At 46.5% G+C, this 23,147-nt stretch overlaps 1 protein-coding gene across 1 annotated transcript in view; it reads left to right on the top strand.

The window, feature by feature from the left end:
• The window catches only part of PRDM5 (PR/SET domain 5), a 306,280-nt gene that overhangs the window by 6,873 nt on the left and 276,260 nt on the right, over window positions 1-23,147 (top strand). Inside the window, exon 2 of the mRNA XM_082253594.1 lies at window positions 21,300-21,383. Coding sequence (XP_082109720.1) covers window positions 21,300-21,383 — 84 coding nt within the window. The remainder of the gene's footprint in view (window positions 1-21,299; window positions 21,384-23,147) is intronic.

Here is a 23,147-nt window from a genome sequence, read left to right as displayed (position 1 = left end):
TCCCTGTGTGAAAGGGGCCTAAAAGTGGAACTTTAGTCAGAAAATGAATTTTGGCTTGATCACTTGAGGCTGGCCCATATTGCAGGTATAGCTACTGTATGTAAGATAATAAAAATAGGTGTCTATACTGTTTAACCACTTCAGCCCCGGAAGGTTTTACCCCCTTAATGACCAGCCATTTTTTGCGATTTGGCACTGCGTTATTTTAATTGACAATTGCGCGGTTGTGCAACGCTGTACCCAAATACAATTGATGTCCCTTTTTTTCGCCACAAATAGAGCTTTCTTTTGGTGGATCACTTCTGCGGTTTTTCGTTTTTTGCACTATAAACAAAAATAGAGCGACAATTTTGAAAATTGGGGTGGATTGAACAGAGGCAGATAGAGATCAGTGATTCAGCTTAGCTGAATCACACAATCTTTCCCTTCCTCTCTGACAGGAGAGCCATCTTGAATTGTTTACATTCCAGACAGCTCTCCTGTCAGTTTTGCCGAAGATCGTGGGAGGCCAGGGGCGATCGAGCCCGCTCCTCCCGCGATATGCCTCCCACTGTGCCTAATCACGGAGGGAGTGCGGATCCGGCGGCAAAATGCACATAATGATGTAGATCTACATGATTATGTGCAGCCGAGCCACCCTGCTGCAGTAAATCTGCGGTCGCCAAGTGGTTAAAATCCAGTAATACACTGTTTCACCCTGTTCTGCACATGCTCAGTTGCTCTCCCATTTTTAGGCACTGCTGAGTTTGTAGAGGCCGGTTTGCTGACAGCCTTAAGCCCGGGTTTACACTGAGGCCATTTTGAACTCACATGATTAAAGCGGAGTTCCAGCTATTCACTTACCTGTCCAACGGTCCAGCGATGCGGCCGCACGAAGTCTCGATCCTCTCCCTCTGCGCCGGCATCACTGCTGTGGGCACCCGGCTGTGACAGTTTGCGGCTTCACAGCCGGGTACCCACTGCGCATGCGCGAGTTGCGCTGCACGCCGTGATTGGCCGGCAATCTTCTGGGACCTCTGACGTGTCCCAGAAGATTGCAGGGAGGGAGGGGGAGAGGAGAACTTCCGTTCAGGGCGCCGCGGCGCTTCGAGCGGAAGTGGGAGCGGGTACCTGTCAAAACTAGGTACCCGCTCCCCCCCCAAAAAAATGACATGCCAAATGTGGCATGTCAGGGGGTCAGGACTCCCTAAAGCGTAAGTTCCACTTTTGGGTGGAACTCCGCTTTAAGCCGGCATTTCAGTTCAACCTCAGGGGCAATTTCGCAGACATCTGTGCGGGTTCCTGCACAGATGTCTATGGAAATCGCCTCCCAAAGTCACCAAAGGTAGATCAGAAACTACTTTTGGGAATCGGTGCCGCGCCGCAAAGTTGGCATCGCACCGGTTTGGACAGTAATAGAACTAAAGCCATCGATTTAACGGTTTGGAAAAGTTAGATTGCTGGAATGCTGGGATTGTTAACTGTCACATTTGCTTGTATCCTTAACCAAACTGTCAAGCCATCAAATGGCTGGTGGTGTCATAACTGATCACATGTGAAGCACCATGGCAGTTGCAGTTTAAACAGAAGCATTGTCCTTGGCTGTAAAGGATAGAAGGGTTTAATTCTGCTTTAAGGCTGTCAGCGGATCAGCCTCTACAAACTCAGCAGTGCCTAAAAATGCCTAAAATGGAGAGCAACTGAGCATGTGCAGAGCATGGTGAGACAGTGTCTTACTGGATTTTCAACAGTATGGACACCTATTTTTAATGTCTAACATACAGTAGCTATACCTGCAAAATGGGCCAACCTGAAGTGATCTTGCAAGACTTTATTTTCTGACTAAACTTTCACTTTAAGCTCAGAAGATTTTATCCCCTTCATGACCAGAATATTCTTTTGCTATTCAGCACTATGCTAATTTAACTGGTAATTGTGTGGTCATACAACACTGTACCCAAACAAAATATACACATTTTTTTTCAAACAAATTGAGTTTTCTTCTGGTGGTTTTTTATCAGCTATGTGTTTTTTTTATTTTTATATTATATAAACAAAAAAAAATTGGAAAAAAAAACAATTTCTCTATCGTTCATTGACGGACGCAGTTCCTGATGCATATCAGCAGGGTTATACTGCCCTCTTACAGGAGTAGAACACTAGACAGAAAAAAGTTCTTGCTACGCCTATGGGCAGTCCCAGGGGGTATACCTCCCTCTCTTTGCATAGTATGTCAGTTTTAATCTGTCTAGTCATGAATAAGGAACCTAGTTCCCTGCTGGGATCTCTGGTCGTGGCAAAGTTTTTTCTAGTTAATTTATTTTAGTTAACTTCTCTCCAGATTTTTTCTTGTGAGATCTACAAGCAGCTATGCCGGATCTGGGGAACAGGCTGGATGTATAGATCCAGTGGTCACCCCAGCCATCCAACGAGCATGCCCAGACCTTAGCTCCGCATTGGGTCACCGCGACATAGTCCCACTGGACGCGCTGGGCCGCCATTTTATTGTAGGCTCATGTGATGAGGAGCTCAGCGGCCATCTTGGTCCTACTCCCAGGGGCTGGGAACACGCGGCTGGCAGCATGTGGGGACGAGGGGGGGGCGGGTTTGCTGCTGGCGACGGACGAATGTGCGGGGGGGAAGGGTCTCTACCTGTCAATTTTGCCATGGTTTTTTCTAATAAGAATCAGGATGAGAGTTCCTGGAGGCATTTTTTGTGGGCGGATCCCCTCCCTATACCCTGGGCTTCTCTTCAGATCTTCATATTGGGCCGACTGTCGGTTTCGGCAGTGGTCCTCCGGCATATACATTAGCTGAAGTGCTGGTCTGCGGATCAGACTTCAAAGAAGGCCTTGACTGATCTGCCTTTTCAAGATCGCCTGTTTGGAGCTAACCTGGATGACATCATTAAGGGTCTCACAGGGGGGTAGAGTACCTTTTTTCCACAGGCTAACAAGGGTAAGGACCCTCGTCGCAGCCGGGGTCCCTCCTTTTCAGCACACAAAAAGTTTTTTCGTCCCTCAGGGTCAGCCGATAAGGCAAAGCCCTTCATGACTCCCTCGGGCGTTCAAAGCGACCATGATCTGGCAAACAAAAGTCTGGTTTCTCCAGACTATTGGACAAGACCACCTCGGCCTGAAGGTGCGCCCTCACCCGTATCTGGGGTGGGGGGACGTCTTTGCCGGTTCCCAGTCCTGTGGCTATTCCGGATACCAGACAAATGGATTCAAGAGGTCATAGGGTCCAGTTACAAGATCGAGTTTTGATCTGTCCCTCCGGTAAGGTTTTTGCCTTCCAATGTGCTTGCTGGCGCTCTCTGGGGCAGTTCAGTACCTGGTTCTACAGGGGGTAATGGTTCCGGTTTTGTGTGCGGAATGTTTCGGGGCTTTTATTCAAACCTGTTCATGGTTCTCAGGAAGGAAGACAAGGTGCGCCCAATCCTGGACCTGAAAGCACTAAATTGCTTTGTGCGAGTTAAAAAATTCAAGATGGAATTGGTTTGCATGGTGGTGGCCTTCCTACATCAGGGGGATTTCCTGGCCTCCATGGACATCAAAGATGCCTACCTTCACATCCCAATCTGTGAAGGACATCAACGATTTCTCCATTTTGCCGTTGGAGAGGATCACTATCAGTTTGTGGCATTGCCCTTTGGTCTCATCTCTGCTCCTCGGGTCTTCACAAAGGTGTTGGCTCCGATCCTGGCGCTGTTATGGCAGCAGGGGATATCTGTCCTGGGTTACCTGGATGATCTGCTTCTCCGTGCGGAGTCTCCTACGGTGCTGGAAACAAATTTGGAAATCGCCATGAGAACTCTGGAGGGGTTTGGGTGGATTCTGAACCTTCAGAAGTCGTCCTTGGTCCTTTCCATGAAACTGGACTACGTGGGCCTGACTTTGGACTCGTCCTCAGCCAGGGTGTTTCTTCCTCCGGAAAAACCTCTAAAAACTCCAGACTGCGGTTCAGCTGTTGCTGTCCAGCAAATGGTCGTCCCTTCGGACCTGTATGAGAGTTCTGGGACTGATGGTGTCATCCTTTGAGGCGGTCCCCTTTGTTCAATTCCACATGAGGATCCTCCAGAAGGAAATACTTCTCAAATGGCACAAGAATCCAAATTCCATGGACATTCAGATCCAGGTGAGCCGGGGGGACCAGGGAGCCCCTGATCTGGTGGCTTCGGTTCCTGATGCTCAAGCAAGAAAAATCCTTCCTCTCTATATATTGGACAATTGTCACCACGATGCAAGTCTGTCAGGGTGGGTAGAGGGGAGTTCTCGGCAGGTTTAGGGAGTCAGGTCCCTGGAGGAATCCAGGTTACTGATCAATGTTCTGGAGCTGAGAGTGATCCGGCTTTGCCTAGTCCACTGGACTGGATGCCTGCAGGGTTGCCTAGTGCACATTCAATCAGACAATGCCACGGCCGTGGCTTATGTCAATCACCAAGGGGGCACCAAAAGTGTCCTTGCAGCCTTGCAAGTGGCAGGCATTCTTCGTTAGGGGGAATGCTTTTGTTCCAGCTCTCTCCGCTGTTCACATTCCAGGAGTGGACAATTGGCAGGCGGATTACCTCAGTCGACAGGCCTTGGATGCAGAGGAATGGTCCCTCCATCCGGAGGTGTTCCAGCAGTTGTGCCTTCGTTGGGGCACTCCAGATGTAGATCTGTTGGTGTCTCAGGTCAACAGAAAAGTACAGAGGTCTGTGGCCCGCTCCCGGGACCCTCTGGCAGACTCCGCAGATGAGCTGGTGGCCCCGTGGGGTCAGTATCAGCTGATGTATGCCTTTGCTCCTCTCAAGTTGCTGCCAAGACTTCTTCGCAGGATCAAGGAGGAAGGGATTCAGGATTTCTTGTGGTTTCGGACTGGCCTCGCCGAGCTTGGTACGCCGACCTGGTCAAGCTATACGTTACTTGGAGATTTCTTCTCAGGGAGGATTTACTGTCTCAAGGGCCAATCTTCCATCCTGCTTTATGGTTGCTGGCTTTGACGGCTTGGCTGTTGAAAGCCAGGTGCTGAAGGACAGGGCATTGCCTGCTTCAGTGATTTCCACTCTGCCTAAAGCGAGGAAAGCGACTTCTAGTAAGATTTATCATCGTACGTGGAAGTCTTCTATTGCGTGGTGTGAGTCTCTTTGGGCTCTCCCTCGCTCTTACTTGGTGGCTCGGATATTGACTTCCCTTCAACGGGGAGTTGATCAAAAGTTGGCCTTGAGTACTATCAAGGGTCAAGTTTTGGCCTTGGCGATTTTTTACCAAAGACCGTTGACCACCCATTCCCTGGTGGGTAATTTCATCCAGGGGGTGCGACACTCCGTTGCCACCTTGGGACCTTAATTTGGTGCTGTCGGTTCTTCAGAAACCTCCTTTTTAAAGTATTTGGGAGATTCTCCTGCTTACCTTATCCCAGAAGGTGGCCTTTTTGGTGGCTATTACTTCTGCGCGCAGGGTGTCGGAACTGGCGCGTTGTCCTGTCGTTCTCCCTATTTGGTGGTTCACAGGGATAAATTGGTACTTCGTCCGAATCCGTCCTTCCTTCCGAAGGTGGTTTCCAGTTTTCACTTAAACGAGGACATCGTGTTACCTTCTTTGTGTCCTAAGCCAAAACATCCTAAGGAATTTGCACTGCTTATTTTGGATGTGGTCCGGGCAATCAGGGTGTATTTGGCGAATACTGAATCTTTTCGAAAGTCAGATTCCCTCTCTGTACTCACGGATGGTCCAAAGGAAGGGCTGCCTGTGTCTGCTGCGACTATTTCCAGATGGATCAGACAGACAGTTGTGCAGGCTTATTCAATTAAAACCACTTAAGCCCCGGAAGATTTTACCCCCTTCCTGACCAGGTCCAATTTCGCGATTCGGCACTGTGTGACTTTAACGGACAATTGCGCTGTACCCAAATAATTTTTTACTTTTTGCGCTATAAACAAAAAGAGAGCGACAATTTTGAAAAAATAACAATATTTTTGACATTTTTTTATATGAAATTCCCCCAAAAAAAAGTTTAAAAATCAAAATTTTTTAACATTTTAGGCCTGTTTGTTTTCTGCTACATATGTTTGGTAAAAAAAATCGCAATAAGCGTATTTTCATTGGTTTGCGCAAAAGTTATTGCATTTACTAACTCAGGGAAAGATTTTTGTCATTTTTATTGTTTTTTTTAACGAGTAATGGCGGCGATCTGCGATTTTTTTTTTTTTTGCGGGACTGCGACATTGCGGCGGACAGATCGGACCCTTGACTGACATTTTTGACACTTTTGGGAGTACCAGTGACATTACTACAGTAATAAGTGCTATACAGTGGGTACGGAAAGTATTCAGACCCCCTTAAATTTTTCACTCTTTGTTATATTGCAGCCATTTGCTAAAATAATTTAAGTTCATTCTTCTTCCTCATGAATGTACACATAGCACCCCATACTGACAGAAAAACACAGATTGTTGACATTGTTGCAGATTTAATAAAAAAGAAAAACTGAAATATCACATGGTCCTAAGTATTCAGACCCTTTGCTGTGACACTCATATATTTAACTCAGGTGCTTTCCATTTCTTCTGATCATCCTTGAGATGGTTCTACACCTTCATTTGAGTCCAGCTGTGTTTGATTATACTGATTGGACTTGATTAGGAAAGCCACACACCTGTCTATATAAGACCTTCCAGATCACAATGCATGTCAGAGCAAATGAGAATCATGATGTCAAAGGAACTGCCTGAAGAGCTCAGAGACAGAATTGTGGCAAGGCACAGATCTGGCCAAGGTTACAAAAATATTTCTGCTGCACTTAAGGTTCCTAAGAGCACAGTGGCCTCCATAATCCTCAAATGGAAGACGTTTGGGACGACCAGAACCCTTCCTAGAGCTGGCCGTCCGGCCAAACTGAGCTATCGGGGGAGAAGAGCCTTGGTGAGAGAGGTAAAGAAGAACCCAAAGATCACTGTGGCTGAGCTCCAGAGATGCAGTCAGGAGATGGGAGAAAGTTGTAGAAAGTCAACCATCACTGCAGCCCTCCACCAGTCGGGGCTTTATGGCAGAGTGGCCTGACGGAAGCCTCTCCTCAGTGTAAGACACATGAAAGCCCGCATGGAGTTTGCTAAAAAACACCTGAAGGACTCCAAGATGGTGAGAAATAAGATTCTCTGGTCTGATGAGACCAAAATAGAACTTTTTGGCCTTAATTCTAAGTGGTATGTGTGGAGAAAACCAGGCACTGCTCATCACCTGTCCAATACAGTCCCAACAGTGAAGCATGGTGGTGGCAGCATCATGCTGTGGGGGTGTTTTTCAGCTGCAGGGACAGGACGACTGGTTGCAATCGAGGGAAAGATGAATGCGGCCAAGTACAGGGATATCCTGGACAAAAACCTTCTCCAGAGTGCTCTGGACCTCAGACTGGGCCGAAGGTTTACCTTCCAACAAGACAATGACCCTAAGCACACAGCTAAAATAACGAAGGAGTGGCTTCACAACAACTCCGTGACTGTTCTTGAATGGCCAACCCAATTGAGCATCTCTGGAGAGACCTAAAAATGGCTGTCCACCAACGTTTACCATCCAACCTGACAGAACTGGAGAGGATCTGCAAGGAGGAATGGCAGAGGATCCCCAAATCCAGGTGTGAAAGACTTGTTGCATCTTTCTCAAAAAGACTCCTGTCTGTATTAGATCAAAAGGGGGCTTCTACTAAATACTGAGCAAAGGGTCTGAATACTTAGGACCATGTGATATTTCAGTTTTTCTTTTTTAATAAATCTGCAACAATGTCAACAATTCTGTGTTTTTCTGTCAGTATGGGGTAGGGATGCACCGAATAATCGGCGGCCGAACATTATTCGGCCGAAAATAGAAAAAATAGCACTTTCGGTGTTCGGCCGAATAAGTCAAAAGGCCGAATAATTTTGTGCCGAACAATAGGGCTGAACGATAGTCGATATGATATCGACTATCGTTCTGTGGCCGTAGGCGATATTCATATCGCCGAGGTCACGATATTTACATAGGCAGGGGGAAGGGACTCGGAGGAGGACTCACAGACTTCCGTGAAGCCGGGACACTTCAGCGGTGAGCATACATACATTACTCACTCGTGCACTGCCTGCACACCTGATTGGTTCCGCTGTGCCGCTACTCACGGCGTGATTGGCTTCCTGAATGTGCCATTGAAAAAACTAGGGAGGAGAGTAAGACTCACTGAATGTGTGGGGCGGCTGCAGTGCACGAGTGAGTAATGTATGTATGCGGCTGTGCTCCTTTCCAGGCTCCTACTAGTCCACCTCCAGCCTCCTACTACCACCACTATGAGAGACTGTCTGTCACTGTATAATCTGATCGAGTCCACACTGACACTGACTGACTGTCACTGAGTAATTGATGTTACCACATTAACCCTGACCTGCCCAGTGCCCTGTATCTTCAATTAAAATTTACAAGGCTGCCTGCATGCTTCCTGATTTCCATTCCCAGCATCCTTCCCAATCCCTACAGTGTCACTAACATTAACCCTATGGTACAAGGCTGCAGTGTGCACTGAATCCCATTCCCTACAGTAACATTTAGGGAGAAAGAGAGACATGAGAGGACAAGAGAGAGAGAGAGAGACATGAGAGGACAAGAGAGAGAGAGTGAGAGGACAAGAGAGAGAGAGAGAGACACGAGAGGACAAGAGAGAGGACAAAAAATTGGCAAAATAAATGGAAAAAATGCAAAACACCGCGTTCGGTATTCGGCCTTCGGCCTTCGGCCTAACATTTCATTATTATTCGGCTTCGGCTTCGGCCAAGAATTTCATTTCGGTGCATCCCTAGTATGGGGTGCTATGTGTACATTCATGAGGAAGAAGAATGAACTTAAATGATTTTAGCAAATGGCTGCAATATAACAAAGAGTGAAAAATTTAAGGGGGTCTGAATACTTTCCGTACCCACTGTACATATGCACTGTTACTGTAAAAAGTACACTGGCAGGGAAGGGGTTAACTTTTTTAGAGATGCAGGGGTTAAATGTGTCCCTAGGGGCGTGCTTCTAACTGTAAAGGGGTGTGGCTAGTGATGTAACCACAGAGACAAATACGATCCTACATAGCAGGAACGTATGATCTCTGCAGTTAGATCAGGGAGAATGACAGGCGGCTTTGTTTACATCAGCCGCCTGCCTTTCTCCCTCTCCATCGGGAGATCGTGAGTGACACGCACGGACATGTCAGGGAACGAGCGGGGGCGGGAGCGCGCCTCCGGCGGCGCGCTCACCCCCTAGAGGCTCTCAGGCTAGCGACGTAGTACTACGTCACTTTGCCTGTACGGGGCTGACCGCCGCAGTAAATAGTCGTGCAGCGGTCGGCAAGTGGTTAAGGGTCAGGTTCCACCTTTCCCTGTTAAGGCGCATTCTACTCGGGCGCTTAGGGCTTCCTGGGCTTTTCGCCATCAGCCATCTGGGGTTCAGGTTTGCAAGGCGGCTACCTGGTCGTCTGTTCACACCTTTACAAAATTTTATAAGGTGGATGTGCTGGCATCTGCTGATGCCTCTTGTGACCGCAAAGTTTTGCAGGCTGCTGTTTAGGGGGCTTGAGTCTTGGCAGCAACTTGAGAGGAGGAAAGGCATACATCAGCTGATACTGACCCCAGGGGGCCACCAGCGCATCTGCAGCATCTGCCAGAGGGAGCCACAAACCTCTGTACTTTTCTGTTGACCCGAGACGGAGGAAAGGCATACGTCAGGCCCCCCTGATGCTGGCTTTGCGTCTGACATCACACACCAGGAAGGTCCGCCGTTGTTACAGGCGTTGCTTGATGTCTGTTTTATTGCTGTTGATTGTTCAGCTTGTGGTTAGTGCATTTGTGTTGTTAATAAACATCGCTTTTAAAAGATATACTGCACCATGAGCTCTCCCTTTATTTTTTTGGTAACACCTTCTCCTCTATTGGACCACATTGACCAACTTACCTGTATATGGAGTGAAGCTCATCAAGTACTCCTCACGCTGTGCCCTTCTTTGTCCTATTGAAATAAGCGCTGTTGATCATTGTGCAAACAGTGATCCCAACTCTTTGGTAAGAGGCAGTGTGCTCCATGTGGTGGCGGTGTAGGCATATCAGGATTACATCTTGTCGGTCTGTCTTTTTCACACTAAGAAGTAGAAGATTTCTTCAGTTTTACTAAGTGACTGACATGGACTTAACATTTTAAGTGCTGCATTTTATATTTTATAGTTTATATTACTATCTGGTAATTGATGGTGGCTGTTTTCTTTTATCATTTTGGAAGCGGGTTTTCTTAATTTTATTATATTCTGCTACATGTATTTGGTAAAAAATCCCAATAAGTGTATATTGATTGGTTTCTGTGAAAGTTATAGTGTCTACAAACAATGGTATATCTACTGGAATTTTAATTTATTTTTTATACTAGCAACGGCAGCGATCAACGACTTATAGTGGGACTGCGATAGTGCAGCAGACAATCTGTCTTTAACTGACACTGGGTGGGAACTGACTGACACAGACATCACCAGTGACACTAATACAGTAATCAGAGCTAATACTATACACTGTCACTATACTAATGACACTGGGTGGGAAAGGGGTTACAATGTAGGGGTAATCAAAGGTTTAACTTTGCGCCTAACAATGTAATGTATGCTGATTTCACTAAGGCTCCTTTCACACCTTAATATATTGTTTTCAGGCTTTTTTTGGTCGTTGGTTTGGGCATTTTTTGCAGGTGTTTGAAAGCAGGCATTGACATCTAACAAAAACGTCTGTAATCTGCCAAAAAAAAAAAACTCATGTGCTTTTTTGAGCTTCGGGCGTTTTGCTTCAGGCAACAAAACGCTCAGATGTGAACAGGGGCCCTTGAAATGAATGGGATGTTGCTTGTTGGACGTTTTGAGACTAGAGATGAGCGTTTTACGAGCTGAAAAACGCTCAGGTGTGAACAGAGCCTAAAAGATGTGGTTGTTTTTTCTCCCTGCTTGCTGCTCCGTGTTCAGTAAACACAGGGCTGTTTACTGTGATTCACTAAGCTGATCAGCAGGTTCTGGCCATAAATTATTGACCAGGATATGCTGACCGACTTGTGCTGTACCAAATGACAGCACAGATGGGGTGATTTAAAGTGGAGTTCCACCCTAATTTTATACTTACCTCCATCTTCTCGCTCCGGGTCACCTGAAAAACAAATGGCTAATCGCATTTTTTTTTTTTTTTACTTACCTCGTAGCGAAGAAAATATACTTACCTTACTTCCTCCTTCCTCGGCCGTGGCCCGTCGTCACTTCCTGGCTCTGCAATGATTCCTGGGAGCTGAACGTCATTGCGCCTGCACCGGCCCCGACGTCAGTTCCGGGGCGCGCGCATCATCCCCTTCTAAACAGCTTCTGGGCATGACGCGCGCGCCCGGAAGTGACGACGGGGCCGGCGCAGGGCATCGTGGGACCGAAGAAGGCGGAAGAGGACGCCGAAGAGGATCGCGCTGGCTTCAAGCTGCCCACATCTGAGATGGCAGCGCTGGACAAGACTTTTTCAAGGTAAGTATTTGTCCTAACAGATAAGTGCAACCCGGGACAGATCAGAGGCTAGCCATTGTGGAATGCACTAGCCCTGACTGTCCCGGGGGTATTTAAAAAAAAAAAAAAAATTCCAGGGTGGAACTCCGCTTTAAGTCTGTTGACAAAGCTACAAAATGTGCTGCAGAAAACTCAAGTGGGAAAAGGGCCCTATTATTTCTCTGTATAGGCACAGGGTGGGGAGGAGACCTGAAAGCGGAGTAAGATGAGGTCCTTTTCCCTCCCAGACAGGGAAGTGCTGTTTGGTAGAACTGTGTGAATCTCAGGGCGGGATGGGCAGAGGTACACATCCTTTGGCAGGTAAAACAGCTCCCATGTATGTCTTTTATCTATGTATTTAGCTGTTTTCCTGGAGGCTGAGTTCACCTTTTTTTTTTGTTTTTTAATGCAAGCTTCCCAATTAACCAGTATACCATTAATGTACCTCTATTGCAAAAAAGAAAAAGCTTTCTCTATATTCTAGAGCAGGCTTAACCTCAGCCTCCAGTGTCTCATATAGGAGACTGTTCCATTACTTCCTGGTATCCATCCCTAAAGCCTCCTATACACTATTATTTTATTTTTTTCATTCAACCCAGCAGGCTGACTGACAGCTAAGGAGGAGCTGCTGTACTAACCACACAATCTTAGTACAGCGATCTCCCCTGTTGTGCTGTTGTGTGTTGACAGGGGGGAAGGCCCCCCTGCCAGAACACTCTGGTCAGCGCTCTCAGCCAATGGCTGAGAGCCCTGATCGGCTGCCTTTTTTTGTCATGCCCCTTTGACAGAAGCTGGCTAAACTTCTGTCGGATCGCCTTCAGTACACAATGGCGGCTGATTTCTTTTGAACTGGCTGATGCTGCCTAATATTCGACCCGTGTGTACTAAGCTTTAGGGCATGAAAACCATAGTAAGGATGTACTTCAGCAGCTGACTTCATTAAAATATTCCCTGCACTTGCTCTTCCCTTTCAGGAGATTGCTCGCACCCACCTCTATAGCTACATACAGTCATTATTAGTGAGAAATATTCTCCCTGAATACACAGCCAGTATCCTCCTCTGCTGATCGACCATATTGTACCTTACATTCTTCTTGCATAGATCGTTCATTTGGCAGAGTGTGCAGGGGTCTTTGTGGATAGAGCTGTAGTATTGAAAACAGAAGTATCGTATTTGCCAGTGTATAAGACGACTTTTTAACCTTAAAACATCCCCCAAAAATAGGGGGGGGGGTCGTCTTATACGCGGAGTATAAAATGTGAGGACTACTTCACATGGCTCAAAACAAACCTCCCTATTAATCTCCAAAAGCAGGGTAAGTACACAAACGTCCTTATTAATCTCCAAGGTAAGTACACAGGGTATAATCTCTCAAAGCGCTGGCTGGATGAGCGGGAATACTGTACTGGTATGTACCGTAGCTTCACCTACACACCGTATACCGCTCTTAGCCAATCATGGTGAGAGATGTATTAATTATTAAATACAAAGCCAGCTTGGATTGGCTGTGTCAGACAGAGTAACATCATCAGCCCGCCTCTCTGACTCCGCCAATCTGAGCTGGCTTTGTATTCAATAATAGAATACATCGCTCACCGTGATTGGCTCCGCACGGTATACTGTAGCTACGGTACATACTGGTACAGTATTCCCACACATCCAGCCAGCTATTTGAGAGATTACACCCTATGTACTTACCTTGGAGATTAACCACTTCTGCCACGCCTAACGTGGATTTACTGCGGCACTCTGCCGCTTACAGGCAAAGCGAAGTAGACCTACGTCGCTCGCCCACGAGACTGTAGGGGGCAAGCGCGCGCCGCCGGTGGTGCGCTTCTGCCCCCGCTCGTTCCCTGGGGAGCCAGCGCGTGTGACCGGCGGCTCCGATGGCCGCCAGCCACTCGCAATCTCCCGCAGGAGAGGGAGAAAGACAGACGGCTGATGTAAACACAGCGTCTGTCATTCTCCCTGAAGTAAGCACAGAGGGTATGCGATCCTGCTATATAGGATCGCATGTCTCTGTGGTTACTTCACTAGCCACGCCCCCTGACAGTTAGAATCACGCCCCAAGGGACACACTTAACCCCTTGATCACCATTGGGGTTTTTATTTAAACCTGTTCACGGTGCCCAGTGCTTCCAATTCTGGACCTCAAATCGCTGAACCACTTTGTGCGGGTACAGAAGTTTCGGATGGAATCCATCTGGTCGGTGGTGGCGTCTTTGCAAAAAGGAGACTTTCTGGCCTCCATTGATTTAAAAGATGTGTATCGGCACATGCCTACTTCCGAGGGCCACCAACGGTATCTCCATTTTGCCGTGGCGGAGGAGCACTATCAATTTGTGGCATTACCCTTTGGTGTAGCCTCCGCTCCCAGAGTTTTCACCAAGGTTTTGGCGCCGGTGTTGGCTTTGCTCTGAAAGAAAGGGATTGCGGTCCTCGGTTATCTGGACAATCTCCTGTTAAGGCCGAGTTCTTATGTCACCCTGACGAGCGACCTGGCATTCACAGTTCAGATGCTTCAGGTGGACCATCAACTTCCAGTAGTCTGTGCTGACTCCGCCAGTATATCTGAGTTATCTGGGCATGGTTTTGGACTCCGCTCAAGCAAAAATTTTTCTTCCGGAGATCAGGACCCTGAAGGACAACGATCTCTCCTCCCTGCGGACCTGTTTGAGGGCTCTAGGGCTGATAGTGTCGTCCTTCGAAGCGCACGTTCCAGCTCTTTCCGTAGTTCACATCCCAGGGGTGGAGAACTGACAGAACTACAAAAATTTTTAATAGAAACTAAAACAAAATATTTTTTTTTCAAAATTTTCTCTCTTTTTTCACTTATATCGCAAAAAATAAAAAACCCAGTGGTGATTAAATACTACCAAAAGAAAGCTCTGTTTGTGTGAAAAAAATGATAAAACATTTGATTGGGTACAACATTTCATGACTGAGAAATTATCTTTCAAAGTATGAGAGCACTGAAAGTTGGTCTGGGCAGGAAGGGGGTGTAACTGCCCTGTATGGAACTGGTTAAGAAAATACTTTTATCTCCTTTTTTCTTTTGTTGCATCTCAGTGCTGCTTATCTTCTACAGCCTCTTTACAGTCACTTTCTGTCTACATGCATACACTCCACTGATGGCTACATGACATTTCCCAATGTAGATTTCCTCAAGGTGACAATGAATTGACCATTCTCACGGATGTTTATAGTCTCCACCAGTGGCGACCCGTGCATAGGGGGCGCCAGGGCGCCGCCCCCCCCCTACCCCTAAAGAAAATAAAAAAAAAGAAGAAAAAAATTACAAAACGAACAAATAAAGTTTTGAAAAAAAAAAATTGTGTTCGCCGCTACCCCGGCCTATGTGGTGGCTATGGGGGGGGGTGGGGTTTACAACCCAGAAGGGCGCCGATTGGCTGCCTTCTGGGGGCGTAACCTGAGCGCAAGTCATTGCGCTTGGGCACCCCCACTTTCCTGATATCCTGGCTGTGATTGGTCTAGTCTACAGCCTGAACCAATCATCATCCAGGACATCCCATGGCCCCATGCTGACCCCGCTGATGTTGCGTGGACCGGCATTGCAGAAAGCGGAGACCAGAGAAGAGGAGAGGGAGAAGCCGAGCCTCCAGGTAAGTGCACTGCTCTGTCGGGCACGCACGCATAGCTCTGCATTGGGGGACATATACTTGTGGTCACTGCATTGGAGGCACGCATGCATAGCTCTGCATTGGGGGACATATACTTGTGGTCACTGCACTGGAGGCACGCACGCATAGCTCTGCATTGGGGGATGTATACTTGTGGTCACTGCACTGGAGGCACGCACGCATAGCTCTGCATTGGGGGACATATACTGGTGGTCACTGGCTGCACTGGAGGCACGCACGCATAGCTCTGCATTGGGGGACATGTATACTTGTGGTCACTGCACTGGAGGCACGCACGCATAGCTCTGCATTGGGGGATATATACTTGTGGTCACTGCACTGGAGGCACGCACGCATAGCTCTGCATTGGGGGATGTATACTTGTGGTCACTGCACTGGAGGCACGCACGCATAGCTCTGCATTGGGGGACATATACTGGTGGTCACTGGCTGCACTGGAGGCACACACGCATAGCTCTGCATTGGGGGACATGTATACTTGTGGTCACTGCACTGGAGGCACGCACGCATAGCTCTGCATTGGGGGATGTATACTTGTGGTCACTGCACTGGAGGCACGCACGCATAGCTCTGCATTGGGGGATGTATACTTGTGGTCACTGCACTGGAGGCACGCACGCATAGCTCTGCATTGGGGGACATATACTGGTGGTCACTGGCTGCACTGGAGGCACGCACGCATAGCTCTGCATTGGGGGACATGTATACTTGTGGTCACTGCACTGGAGGCACGCACGCATAGCTCTGCATTGGGGGATGTATACTTGTGGTCACTGCACTGGAGGCACGCACGCATAGCTCTGCATTGGGGGATGTATACTTGTGGTCACTGCACTGGAGGCACGCATGCATAGCTCTGCATTGGGGGACATATACTGGTGGTCACTGGCTGCACTGGAGGCACGCACGCATAGCTCTGCATTGGGGGACATGTATACTTGTGGTCACTGCACTGGAGGCACGCACGCATAGCTCTGCATTGGGGGACATGTATACTGGTGGTCACTGGCTGCACTGGATGCACGCACGCATAGCTCTGCATTGGGGGACATATACTGGTGGTCACTGGCTGCACTGGATGCACGCACGCATAGCTCTGCATTGGGGGACATATACTGGTGGTCACTGGCTGCACTGGAGGCACGCACGCATAACTCTGCATTGGGGGACATGTATAATTGTGGTCACTGCACTGGAGGCACGCACGCATAGCTCTGCATTGGGGGACGTATACTGGTGGTCACTGGAGGCACGCATGCATAGCTCTGCATTGGGGGACGTATACTGGTGGTCACTGGAGGCACGCACGCATTGCTCTGCATTGGGGGATGTATACTGGTGGTCACTGGCTGCACTGGAGGCACGCACGCATAGCTCTGCATTGGGGGACATGTATACTGGTGGTCACTGGCTGCATTGGAGGCACGCACGCATAGCTCTGGATTGGGGGACATATACTGGTGGTCACTGGCTGCACTGGAGGCACGCACGCATAGCTCTGCATTGGGGGACATGTATACTGGTGGTCACTGGAGGCACGCACGCATAGCTCTGCATTGGGGGACGTATACTGGTGGGTACTGGAGGCACGCACGCATAGCTCTGCATTGGGGGACGTATACTGGTGGTCACTGGCTGCACTGGAGGCACGCATGCATAGCTCTGCATTGGGGGACGTATACTGGTGGTCACTGGCTGCACTGGAGCCACGCACGCATAGCTCTGCATTGGGGACATGTATACTGGTCACTGCATTGGGGACATGTGTGCTGGTCACTACATTGAAAGGGGGCATTTATACTGGTCACTATATTGAAGGGGGCATGTACTGTGGGGTTTGTGCTAGGGGTCTGTACTGTGGGGTTTGTGCTTGAGTTGTTTGTGCGGGGTTTGTGCCTGAGGGGTTTGTGCTGGGGGGGGGGGGGGTCTGTACTGTGAGGTTTGTGCTGGGGGGGTCTGTACTGTGAGGTTTGTGCTGGGGGGGACTGTACTGTGGGGTTTGTGCCACTCTCAGTCCATGTATCCCATAATAGGATGTCTCTCACAGTATATCCCATAATAGGGCCCCTGTTCCCTATTATGGGATATACTAGTACTGATGGACCCCTTAATATGTGATATATTTGGAGAATTGGTTCACGCAAGCAAAATACAGGGGACAAAATGGGTGGAGTCTGAATAAACCGATTGTATCAGGAAGCGCCTGTACATGGAACTAAATGGCAGAATTATAAGGTATTCTTTTTTAAAAGCTGTAGGTAGAAAACAATTGAAAATTGCTTTTTAAAATAGGATTGCCATGTTAAATAAAATATGTAATTTTCATGATTGGGGTTACATCTACTTCACCCTAGTTCCATTGACATGAATGTAAGCTCTTTTGTGCATGGTTATTCTAGACTACTATGGTATACCATACTCATCTTCTATAAGGTGCTGCTGAACAACAATGGGAGCTATACAATAGTAATATCAGTGATAACCTGATAGATTCTTCTATCACATGTGAGAGAAGGTCATACATATAACATGTTTGGGAGTCATGAATGCCAACACGGTCTTCTATGATAATGCCAACATAAAAGTATAATTAAAGATAAAATGTTTGTTTTTTTTCATTTTTGAAAAGAGTGGAGAGGGGTTAGAACACCTGTCAGTTTTTATTACTGTCTGTGCCCCAGCTATGGAGATTCATCCTCTCTATTTTTCCTATTTACCTATTTACCATTATCATAGAAAGTGAAAGTAAAAGAAAATCCTAAATTTTGGATTGTCCCCAGAAACGTAATAGAGGGGAAATCTTCCAAAGGGTACACTAGTTCTAGTTACCTGGGGCCCGCCAAGGAATTACTTTAACTTGCAGGGATTTCCTGGTACTTTTTGTTTAGCTATGGAACAGGAAATTAAGGGAAATCTCCAACATGGGACAAAGATGGAGAAGAAAAATCTGACTTTATTAAAAAAAAAAATAAGTTTTGCCTATAGTTCTACTTTAATGATATGTGTTGAAGATAGAAGCTTGTTTGTTAACAGTTTTGATTTTTGTCAGCAGTGTAGCAAATTTAAAGCTGAAATCCAGGTGTAGTTTTATTGCATAGTTACATTGGTCTAGTTTGGACCAATGTAAGTAAACGTATTTAAAGGGTATCTCCACTTTCATGGGGAAAAAAAATAGAAAATAAGAAAAAAATAATATAGCGTATACAATTGCATATTGTTGTTCTCATAATGTTGAATGTTATTAAAAATTACCTTTCCTTCTCAATCTGCAGCCGCTGTAATTTTCTGAAAATGCAATGCAATATGGCTACCTGGAGCTGTTCTGTACACAGAATGTGTACTGACCACACCCCAGAAACATAATTTCCTGCTTGTGTGATTGGCTAACCGATTTTCCCAGAAGTCTGCCTAAGATACAAGTCAAATTTTAGGCATCCTCTGGAACAAAAATGTCATTTTTGGTGAGGTACTTCCAATAGGAACACGTCTAAAGGGATGCAGGCCGAGCAGGTTTCCTCATTAGTGCTCTGCAGCTGCACAGCTGATTTATAATTATGAAACCACTCCCATTAGACCCACTCAGCACAAGGGCTAAGGGGAACAAACAGTAATTTCTTCAGAATAGCAAAAGGTAGGAATCTGCAACAAAGGTTGTTATAATCCTTGCAAAGTACAGAGATCACTCAGAGGGAAATGTTTTTTTCGCAACAAAAGTTGAGTTATGCTTTAATACTTATGGGACTGCCATGGAAGCAGAAAATAATTGTGGAATTTGGTGTTACTACAGTGATTGCCATGGTCATCCGGGTACTGTGCCGAGTGGCTGTCCTTCTGACACTTACCAGAGGGGTTGCTCTCTTAGCACAGCCGCCATTCATAGAACACCTTGTATTTTTTAAATACAAGGCATTCTTTGATTGGAAGAGGTGAAGATTGTGATTTCACTGCCCCGCCTCTCCACTTCATCCAATCAGAGGACTGCTTGTATTCCTTGATAAAAAGGCAAGGCGTTCTGTGAATGGCGGCTGGGACGTAGACCAAATACTACAACAATTCTCTGCTGGCACAGCGGTCCCACAGGTATGGAATTTGTATACTTACACTACATTGGTTCAATAAAAAAACATAACTGGAGTTCAGCTTTAAAATATTTTATTCTTTAGCAATGATTAGACAGATCATATCATTATAACAGCTTTTATCAACCTATCTACCCCAGAGGAATCCTTGAAATAATTATTAGGTCAAGGAAAACCCCAGCTAAAAGCAATTCACTTGAAATCAGTGAGAACAATGGCCCTCACATTAGTGGTCAGTTGGAAGAATGTTCACTTTACAGATGGCTAAAGAAAAAAATTGTGTTATGCAGGCATCATCAAATGTGAGATCAATCAGCCAAAGCTCAAGGAACCCCACATAACCTGTGGAGGAACCCTAGGGATCCACGGAACCCTGGATGATAAAAGCTGCACCAGAATAATAATTGTACACAATAGAACCTGCTTACAGTTGGTTGTATGCTTCAGAGCATGGTCAACACTACAAATATGATCTGACAATTTGAAGAGGGTCCAATTTCATTAAAGTGGAGTTCCACCCTAAAATGCAACTTATCGCCATATTCTTCCTCTCTGTCACCTGTAAAACAATTGGATAATCACACATTTTTTTTTCTTTACTTACTTTGTTTTAGAAGAAAATATACTCACCTTTCTTCCTCTTCCTCTCTCTTCGGCCGTGGCCCAAGCCGTCACTTACTGCTTGCATTGATTTCTGGGAGCTGAACGTCATCGCTCCCAGGAATCAATGCGCCTGCACCAGCCCCGCTCGTCAGTTCTGGTGCGGCGCCTCATTCCCTGCTAAACAGCTTCTGGGCATGCCCAGAAGCTGTGCAGGACTGATGTGCCTGCACCGGACATGACGAGCGGGGCCGGTGCAGGGCATTCTGGGACAAAGAGGACACAGAAGAGGACGCCGAAGAGGACACGCTGGCTTCAGCTGCCCACACCTGAGATGGCAGTGCTGGATAAGACATTTTCAAGGTAAGTATTTCTTCTTAAAGGTAAGTGCGACCTGGGACAGTTCAGAGGCTATCCATTGTGGAATGCACTAGCCCTGACTGTCCCGGGGGTATTTTTATTAAAAAAAACTTTCCGAGGGTGGAACTCCGCTTTAACAGAAATCTTCTTGTCATCTGAGCATTAAAGTTTCTGAGATTGCTTGGACAGCAGTGTCATTTGGTGCCCAGAACACCACTTCCAAGAGAGAGGCCAGCAATGTGAGCCAATCAGGGCTCTAATCAGGGTGGATTTAAAGTAAATCAAGTCGATTTAAATCATGATTTAAATCACTAGTAAAAAGGCTTGATTTAAATCATAATTTTTAAAGAGCAACTGTCATCTCTGACCCGCAGCGGCTCCTTCTCTGACCCGCTGTTGACTCATGACACTCCCATTCACTTTAATGGGATGGCTGGTGATGCTGTAGACATAAAACAAGGTGAGGGACATGGCGGCAGCAGGTGAGTGCCTGCCCACTAACAGGTGCTGCCCTGATGGATCTGAAAGGATAGGTGCTCTTTAAATGTAAGGACGCTGTCTTGCTGGCAGTTACTGTGAAATTGTGTGAATGCATCAATGTAGTGCATGTTATCCCAGCTTGCAGAGCTTGGATTCATTGAATGAGTTTACCAAAAATGTAAATATTGTAAAAAATACAGCCTCATGCTACATTTTATGCTGAATAAACTAAATTATTAATTTATCCTAAAAAGAAAACTATCTTTAGATCGATTTTTACTCCAAAAGCGTTTGATAAAAAAAAAAAAAAAAAATCAGATTTAAATAAAAAAAATTTGATTTTTTTTTTATTAAAAAAGATAAATAAATAAATAATAGAGATTTTTATCCACCCTGGCTCTATTGCATAGCACAGGGCTGTCAGTCTAACTATGGTAGTTTGCTTTCCAAAAGGGATAGCATAGGAATGACCCTTCTAGTGTATTGTTTTTCCTGATTGTCAAATTATATATGGGGAGGGATCCAGATAAGCTGGTCCTAAGCAAGAGTGGTCGGTGCTAATTTTATCTAGACATTAACCAACTTACTTTTCCTTGAAAGGGTGAGAAGTTTGGTCCGTTTGCTGGAGAAAAAAGAATCCCGAGTGAGTTGGATGAAACTATGGACAACAGACTGATGTGGGAGGTAATGCACAGATGTTTGTTGTTTAGATTGTGTAGTTCTATTTGTTACAAATTATATGACTGTTTAACAGTGGTGTTTCTATCTGTAAAACACATAGGCAGAACAGACCAATTGGGTTGTCTATCAGTCTTATTCTTAAGACTGGTCTGATGAAGACTGCTATACTCCATGGACAGTTGTCTGCTACATCAATTATTCAATGTCTGTAGGTAGCTTTATAATGTACTGGCTTCCTAAAGACTTGGAAATAATTGTGATAGATGTAGTTTCAGAACCAGGGCAGATCATGTGCTCTCTAACATTTATATGCATGTCACCTACCAACACAGCACTTTTATTATAATAACAGCTACAAATCGAGAATTTTTTTTATTTGGTTTCATGCAAAGAAACGGTTCATCATTTTCAACAGGGGTGGAACCGTTAAGACCAGGGTTTTTTCTTTGGCAGAACGTGCCGGAATGCTGTTCAGGCACCTCCGCCAGACACAGTCAGCCAGGGAATAGAAGCAGTGCGGCCGCATAAGCTGGTAATAGTATATAGTTCAGACTGCAGCCTAAGACATTGGAGGGCAGAGTGACATCATTCACATCCCGCCTCTCCCTGCAGACCGGATGTTCTTTTTGGTGTCGTATTCTGAGCTGTGAGGAGAGAGCAGCGACATGTGAAGCCTGACTGCTCACTGTGCTGTGGAGCTGTGGAGACAGCGAGTCTGGAGGGAAGCTTTGCAGCCTTTGTTGGTAAATTATTAATGGGCAATGTTGCAGGATGGGGATTTGGCTCCTTATTCTGCTTGGATGTGGGTCTGTGACTGTCTATTAGCTTGATTGGATTGTCTCTTAGCTGGATTGGATTGTCTCTTAGCTGGATTGGATTGTCTCTTAGCTGGATTGGGCTGTCTCTTAGCTGGCCATCTCTTAGCTGGATTGGACTGTCTCTTTGCTGAATATATGGGGCATGTCCCTTAGCTGGATTGGACTGTCTCTTAGCTTGAGTAGTCTGTCTCTTAGCTAGATTGGACTGTCTTTTGGCTTGATTAGGCTGTCTCTTAGCTGGCCGTCTCTTAGCTGGATTGGACTGTCTCTTTGCTGAATATATGGGGCATGTCCCTTAGCTGGATTGGGCTGTCTCTTAGCTGGATAAATGGGGGATATGCCTTAGCTGAATATATGGGGCATGTCACTTAGCTGGATTGGACTGTCTGTGAGCTGGATACATGAGGCATGTCTCTTAGCTGGATTGGACTGTCTGTGAGCTGGATACATGGGGCATGTCTCTTAGCTGGAAATATGGGGCAGTTAGCTGGATTATGGGGATGTCTCTTAGCTGTATATATAGGGCATGTCTCTTAGCTGGATATATGGCTGGATACAAGATGTAAGCAGAATCAGAGTCAGAAAAAGGCAGAAGTCAGCAACAATTGGGCTGTAGGGTACAGAGTTACTAGGCAGAAGCATGGTCAGTAGTCCAGGCTGAGGTCACTAGCAGAGGCAGACAGCACATATAAGCAGCTAGAGGTAATCCGAGAGCAAGGTCAGCAAGGAAGCTGGGTCAGTAACAGGATCAAGGATGCACAACAAGACTGGATAACAGGAACGAAGCTGAAGAACATACAGCAAAGAACTAGTGCCGAGTTCAGGTTTAAATAGGCCACTTGGCAGCAGTGGACATGCACGCACATTCACTCATGTGTGTGCTCATACGTGTGGGCAATGAGGAACGTGCAGTGCGTCTTTTATGCTCATAGAAATGTGCACACTTATG

This window comes from Pelophylax lessonae (assembly GCF_965119305.1).
Source record: "Pelophylax lessonae genome assembly, chromosome: 1".
NCBI lineage: Eukaryota > Metazoa > Chordata > Amphibia > Anura > Ranidae > Pelophylax > Pelophylax lessonae.
The sequence above is the reverse complement of the archived record's forward strand: the minus strand, read 5'-3'. Positions and strand labels throughout refer to the sequence as shown.